This window comes from Etheostoma cragini, chromosome 23 (genome assembly GCF_013103735.1).
Source record: "Etheostoma cragini isolate CJK2018 chromosome 23, CSU_Ecrag_1.0, whole genome shotgun sequence".
Taxonomy (NCBI): Eukaryota; Metazoa; Chordata; class Actinopteri; order Perciformes; family Percidae; genus Etheostoma; species Etheostoma cragini.
The window spans coordinates 16,706,151-16,714,106 of record NC_048429.1 but is presented as its reverse complement, the minus strand read 5'-3'; the positions used below and the strand labels follow the sequence as shown (position 1 = coordinate 16,714,106).

Genomic DNA, 7,956 nt, shown 5'->3' with positions numbered 1-7,956 from the left:
CACACACACACACACACACACACACACACACAAACTGTATATTTTGGCTAAAATTGCTGTTAGCTGATTTTCTGTGGACTAATTGATACATTGTCTAGATGTTACAGCACAAAGGAGACAACAAACACATATTTGATGCATGTGTTTTGGAGCATTTTCAAAGGAAACATTCAATAATTTCTGTTTCTCTTTCAGTTGGTTTTAAATGTTAACGCTCAATTTAATGAGGTAGTGGGTAGTGTGACTGACCTGACACCTGAGATAACAACAGACAAATTCGTAACACAATTAGGTGAAAGAGTCAGAGACATAAAGGGACGGAATTGGAAAAAACTATGTGAAACAAGATTGAAAATATGAGACATCTTTGTTTTAAATTGAAGGAGGAGGCAGGCGGCCTCCCAGGGAAACAGGCTGCCTGTCTGCTATATGTATCGATGTCCCATTGATTCAGCCTTTGTGTCTCACAATTGCCCCCCCTCATCTCCTACAGAGCTACTTAATATGTTTGAGGGGCTCCGGCGCTTCTCATCTGTAAAAGGCAGAGCGCTTTTCTTTTACCCACATTAGAGGTGGTGTTGGTAGGGAGGAAGGAGAACGGGTCGGCGTGGGGTTGCGGGGCGGGGTGCTGCTGCTGCTCTGAAGTCTGCCTGGGGGGACCCAAGCTTTATTAGCTGGAAAGGAAGCCGGCGGAGTTGCGAGGGCCTGAGAACTTGGATGAGAGGAAGCTTTTGAAACTTCCCACATCGGCATTAGAGAGATGAGCTGCTATTCAGCGCTCGCTCCCAGCCTACACCAACACACAGAAAAAAGCCTGCATATCCAAGCAAAAAAAACAAGCACACACACGCACACGCACACAGCAAAACACACACACACACACACACACACACACACACAGCAAAAACACACACAAACACACTTTGGCTTCCTTTTTATCTGCTGGTCCACAAGATGAGGCTGGGCTCTAATTGGTCCTGGGGGAGATTGGCAGGGCGAGTGGAGCAACGAGGAGGCCAGACAAACAACAGGAGGGGGAGTGGCAGGAAGAAAAGGGCCAGCGCTCCACAAGTATAGAACCACAATGGAAGAGGAGAATTAACGAGAGGGAAGGCAGGATGAAGGGCAAACTGTTAGCAATGCTCCATTAATATAGTGTGATGTTTCCTGCAGAAAGTCCAATGAATTCTATTGATTAAAGCAATCCATTTCTCCACACTTAACTAATTTCCCTTTAGTTTATCTATACTTCTCCTGCTTACCACTCCACCCCGATGTGTCCCAAAGGACAGGGAGCAATAGATGCAGAAAGGGGTGCAGAGGGGGGGAATGAAAGGAATATGTGATCACAGGCACTAACCTGCAGCCGACACTTTCGTCTTTCGCCCTTTCAGCAGTTTCTGCACCCGGCAAAGCTGCAGGTGGTTCTCATGGCAGCGGGCGTTGTCCTGGATACGCTGGGATACGTCGCACACTGCACTCACTGCCCCTTTTGGGAAACACACACACAAACGTTTGTTTTACTGTACATGCGTGGATATTCCAAGATTAAATCCTTCCTGAGTAATAATATAAAATCTCTGGGTTAGGGCTGGGTAATACTGTTCAATACCTGTACTGATACCAATTAACATACGTAGATGTGATTGAACACACACACACACACACACACAAAATATACAATAAATGAAATACAGTGCAAACAGTGCACATTGAAAAACATCCTATCCTTTCAAGAAGGCTATAAAACGTTTGTTTGTTTCTTTGAGATGTTTTCCTTTAACTTTGTGGTCAGTGAGAAAGCTTAGAGTTACTGAATGCATCTGCCAGACTGGTAAACTATCCTAAAATTTTCTTAACTCTGTCTGGAAACAACAACTAATAGTGGCTAAGACCATACTATTTGGCTGTCTTTTGCCAAGTTTGCAGGAAAATATCCCCCCAGTTTTGTTACTATGTCCCCGCGTGAGCGTTTAAGACCAAGGAATGTCGACAATAGCTGCCTCTAAAGCCAATCTAGATGACTTACTTTTTTCCTCGTAGACTTATTGGTAACAACTTCAATTTGAGAAACTCTGTTAGGGTCCTGAATCAGATAAGAAGCGTCTGCAAGCTGCCGAATACTTCTGTACGAACTCCCATATGCCATAACCATTCATTCTTACCATCCCAGGCAGATAGGGTGTTTGTAGACTGGAGAGAGAGGACTTGTTGCCCTCAGAGACCTAAATGTAGACAAACGTTTTGCCTCATTTGGTCAGCTGGCAACTAAATTTAATTTACCAAATTCTCATCATTTTCAATATCTTCAAATTAGGCACTTTGTTAAAGGTGTATTTCCAAACTTTGAAACCATGCCATCAAGTTGCCCATTCTATGATCTCATGCATCCTCCAGGCACCTAATATCTTGCTTTGTGTCCTTGTTCACCACCTCCGCATCCACTCACCATCTCGGAGAAGCTTGGTCTAACGAGCGGGAGCTTGAGGTGTCTGACGATACCTGGAATGAAGCTCTGACTAAAATTCATACATGCTCAACAAAGTTGTTCATCGATTGCGCTATTCTAAGCTGAAGCTGCATAGAATCTGTCCATCACTTTCTTCACTGTGTGATCGATGCGGAGATGCAGAGGGTTTGTTATCATATCTTTTTTGTTTATGTCCTCAAATGCATAAGTTTTGGTGTAATGTATTTCAGTGGCTTAGTTTGGTCTATAACTTGGACAGTGCCCTTCGGGTGCTCAGAGAATGTTCTCTGGTACTCGCCTGAGATACAACAAGCACTAATGCTTGGCATGGTTGCCGCAAATAAAATGATTCTCCTGGAATGGAAATCCCCCACTCCCCCTTGCTTTAAAAAATGGCTGGGATTATCCAGATGGAAAGGATACGCTTCCACAACTCTAAAAAACAAAACTGTTTTCTGAGCATCTGGGGACCATTCATTGACTATCTTAAAGACATGTGATTCTTTTCTGTAGACTGACTGTATAGCACCTGCTCATGTAGATAACCGCAATACTACATTCACCAAAGACACGCCTTCAATTTTTCTGGCAGCTCTGTCCGTTGCTATTCGTTTTTTCTTCTTCTCTGTCGTTGTGATTTGTTTACATAAAACCTGAAAAATTTGAAAAAAAAAAAAAAAAAACTTGAGTTTTAGATTAGGTGTTGGTCATCCTCGAGACATTTCTGTCCCCTGCATTGACTTATCGATTCTGTGCTGGTCTACCTCTCTGCACTGCCAAAAATGGTGCTCCTAAAATATTCCTCACTGCGACTTCTCAACGTCATCTGCTACCTCCCTCCAGCTTGCATAGCCAACGTAAAATAAAAAGAAAGGCATTGAGCCGTTGTCAACTTCAGCTAAGAAAGAAATGGTTCGACCCATCAGATAACCTTCCGCAACGATTGCAGGCTCTTTGGTGGAGGAGCTAGAGCTACTACTACTACTACTACGGAGTGACATGAATCAGAAGCACAAAAAACATTGACAGTGGTGAGTGTCCATTATGTGTACCAATAGGCAACCCATGCCTTGCGCGCAACACCCAACAGAGTTACACCACTTGAATGGTCAGGTATTTTATAATAGAATTTTGTAAAAATAATAAATAACTTAATAATTTGTTAACCAAAAGCAGATACTCCTGTCAGATGACATTACCTCTGAACAATTTCAATATATTTACTAGTAAACAAACTAATGGTTTAATGGTTAGCCTGATTCTTTTGGATATAAAACGTCATCACCTCATCATTTGATCATTTAGGCATTTGTGTGAAATATAATACAGTTATGTGTTTTGTGAGGTCACACTGACCTTTGACCAGTTCATCCAGTCCAAAAGGGAGATTCCTTTCAGGTGGACCAACAATATTGCATTCACAAGAATGGTACAGGCAGACCAAAAGCCTCCGACAACGGCTGTAAGCAGCTAAATAAATGGTTGTGGGCTGCCGCTGATGGATTCCAAGTCAAATGCCTATTGATATTTGAGCATTTAATAAGATGTAATTATCAAGTGTTGGCCAATATTCACATTTTTCTTTACATACTAACAAATGTGAACGAATGTGGTAATACGCCAGATTCAAATTCTACACAGGTACAGAGACATGAACCACTGAAGCAGTTGGAATCTTTTTTAGGGGCCCACTAAGCATCGCGGCCTGACATTGCTTGATTTCATCGGCAAGCTTTTGCAGAGAACTTAGCTGTGCAAATTAAAATCTCCAAACAGTCCTGATTGTGCCTGATGGGCTGCTGAGTTGCTCAGGCTGGGCTGTGCCCTGGCTTTGAATGAGTGTACTTGGGACGTCTAAGCACCACCATATTAATTAGAGTGATGCTGGTCTCCACCACAGCGGCCCTTGTAGCCCATAATCCATTGCCCTTTTGCAAATCAGCTGAGCTGTCAGTCTGTGATTGTGTGGAAAAAAAACAGCAGCACCAAATAGGCAGAGATCATTTGGTTAAATCAACTATTCCCACAACATCAAATGATCATCACCTCAGCTCCTGTACAACACCCTGCTGGATGGGTGGATGGATGGATGGATGAATGAATGAATGAATGAATGAATGAATGATGCACTGATAGATGGTTGGATGGTTGGATGCATTGATGGATGAATGAATGAATGAATGGATGATGCACTGATGGATCAATGGATGGATGGATGAATAATGGATGATGTTTTGATGAATGGATGCATTAACGCAAGAATGAATGGACGGACGAATGATGCATAGATGGGTGGGTGGTGCACACACACGTTCAGAATACTCAAACCGGTCTGATCTGATTAGATTTACTTAAATGTTGAGTAAATATGTATCTGAAACCTTGAAATAACGGTTGTAGCCTTTTTACTCTGACAGATCTTGTTTGTAATAAGTTAATTAAGTATTAAGCCTAACTAATTGATATTATATTACAGACGGTAGATCTGATAATTGATCAGTGTTTCCCATACATAGGTTATAGTGGGAAGATAACCTATGTATGGCCCCCAATGGGGAAATTACTGCACTACACTCTGTGCACACACTTTTGTTAGTACTCACACACAGACCTGAAATACACACACATGCTCAGGACCTATACATGCAATATACATGGAGAGATGTCAGAGTGAGTGGGCTGCCAGCTGAACCAGCGCCCTGAGCGGTTGGGGGGGTTCGGTGCCTTGCTCAAGGACACCTGGCAGTGCCCAGGACGTGAACTGGCATCTCTCCAGCCACCAATCCATGCTCCCAACTTGTTAGGTCCATACGGGGATTTGAACCATTGACCCTCCGGTTCCCAACCCAACTCCCTATGGACTGAGCTATTGCCACCCAGGCAGATACCTGCCCAGGTAAATAAAACACATTTTTTTCCAATCCTCAAGGTTATTTACAGTATACAGACTAGCGCCTCAGGCCCCTCCCCCTCGTGAACTCATGTGCTGCGTGTATGTGACAGCATCAACCATTCACATTAGCCTCAGATGCAGGCTTACGTTAGTAGAGCGTTAGTAGTAGCAAAGATCCACTATTGTGGCTGGTTGTGGCGTTGTGGCTTCCCGTGGGATTACCTGCACTGATAAGCCGTAAAACCACACCGCTGTGAAAGCTCCCCGTGCATCATTTACACAGTCTGGTTGTTACTCCTCTCCGTGCCAGCGTGTCCGCTTGGCTGATCTATGTTTGGAGTTAACGGGAACTAATTGTTGCTAACCGACCCATTGCCTCCATGCACGTACCCATTTATTTTAACGTAATTTATGGAGTCAAATCCACATAAACACCCAACATTTTATTAAGTCTGCTGTAAAATTTTTTTACAATAAGTTACGAAAATACGTTGTCACATTAGACACTTAAGTAGAACAGAAGAATGAAAACATTACCTAATTCTTTTGAGTATGTCTTATTAGACTTCTTCTAAACGAAGAGCACTTGTGGAATACTTGCAGAACAGGGGCAGGAAGTAGTTCTTCTGGAGATTATGGTGAACTAGTGTGTGTTGTAGCAGTGTTTTGTCATTGAGAATGAGCTAGCATGCTACTGTTAGCCACCTCGTCATGGCTAGTGACGTAGAAAGCCGTGCAGATTTTGAACAGCTCACCCGGAGACTGAAGACAGAGGAAATTCGGAAACCAGATCTCACTCAAAACAGCATGGATAGTTATTTTTCCAAGTTTGTATGCGTGTGGAGGCACCAGAGACACAAAATAACACTCCAAAATCCCAGATTTTTTTTTTATTTTAACTACAATATAAATACCTCAGTAGAAAAAACGTTTAAGACAAACCCAGATTTAAATATATATCTTTTTTAATCACGCATGGAAATGTACATAAAAAAAAGTAGTTTCATCGTTGATCGGTTTAGAATCAAATTGTATTGCTTTATATTATGGAGATCTTTTTCTTCTTGAAGGGTAAATCTATTCTTGGGACACATTTGTTTCTACTGAATTGTATTAATGTTGTATTAACGGTTTGTTTAAATGCTGCATTAGCAAAACACAAGTTTTTTTAAATAAAATAATAAATCTTAAACAAGTGACTTTTGCGCATTGACAAGTAAAATGTCAATGTACTTGTCCAAAAGACAAGTGCCTCAAAAAGTGAATGTCAAGCCCTGCACTCTGTCTCTCTCTGGAGTTGGTGTTAGAGTGAAGCGTCTTCCATCACAGAGGATCTTTGGCTGAGTGCAGACAGCTGCAGACAGACAACATCCAGGTTCAAGTCCTGTTAAGTTCCTCACTGAATGAACTTTACCTCCCTTACCTTTACTTGTACCAACTTTAAGTACAGTTTTTCTTTTCAATATTCAGAACTATGAACACAGGTGAGCCTGTATTGAAAATGTACTGAGGAACATTGCCCGGCCCGACTCAGTCAACAGAATATATGAAGTGATTTATTTTCATCAATCAAACTGTGCATAGGACTGTGCATGAAGCTGTCCCCAAATATGTGGTCAATGATTTTAACAGAGAGAGAGAGAAAGAGAGAGAGAGAGAGAGAGAGAGAGAGAGAGAGAGAGAGATATTCACAGCTACTCCACAAGGGGCAAGTCTGCTGATTTTCCATGAAAGCCCTTTTGCTGACTTTTTTCTTTTTTTTTTCTTTTTATGTATCGTATCTTATAACAAAAGGGTCAAATAAAATCAATCAATCGAGAATGGACTGACTATATAATGACACAGCTACAGCATCTGCATGTAAAAACTCTTTCACAAACTTTTTTGGACAAAGCTATAAAATCTTACCAGAACAAATAGGCAAATCATCAAAATAGACGGGAGCATCCAATTACTGTGTGCAGCCGTAATAATTGCTGTAAACATCTCGAACTACATCATTAACACATCCGAAATAACAACAAACAGCTGGATTCTAATTTCAACCTCAACTTTCTTGCTTTTGTTCCGAGTGCTGGAACTCAGCAGATGAACTTGATCCTCAGGGCAACTTGTATTCACTAAAATAATCACAGCCTAATTGGCTCGCTTAACTTCACAACAATTACAATGTAAACCAAACAAGGCATCCGTGTAGACTTTTTCCCTTTGTTGTACGTGCTTGGAATATTTTCCCTATCGCCTGCTTTAGAAAAACAACACTCCTAATTACAGCATTCTTGAGCGGAGTTCTGGCCGAGGCATTAATAATACATCTAGTCCATTAGACATTCTGAAGACATCTTCCACTTCGTACAGCTCTTTATTCCATTTATTCACTATTTAGAGTGTGTTTGACCACGGCATGAGGCTCACTCTCATTGTTAAATCTCTGACAGAGTCTGGGAGTTGCGTCAGGTCAGACGTAGTTATGGTTACTGCAGCCGAGTCAGGCATTAGGGTGTCGTATTAAAGCTGGGCTGATGAAAACTCCTGAAGCACTGCAATTACAACAATTAAATCCAGCCTGAATGCACTGCGAGGGGAGAAGGGG

At 41.8% G+C, this 7,956-nt stretch overlaps 1 protein-coding gene across 2 annotated transcripts in view; it reads right to left on the bottom strand.

The window, feature by feature from the left end:
- The window catches only part of arhgef39 (Rho guanine nucleotide exchange factor (GEF) 39), a 59,412-nt gene that overhangs the window by 20,790 nt on the left and 30,666 nt on the right, over positions 1 to 7,956 (bottom strand). For both annotated transcript variants that reach the window (XM_034863193.1, XM_034863194.1), the window contains exon 7: positions 1,361 to 1,489. In XM_034863193.1, coding sequence (XP_034719084.1) covers positions 1,361 to 1,489 — 129 coding nt within the window. The remainder of the gene's footprint in view (positions 1 to 1,360; positions 1,490 to 7,956) is intronic.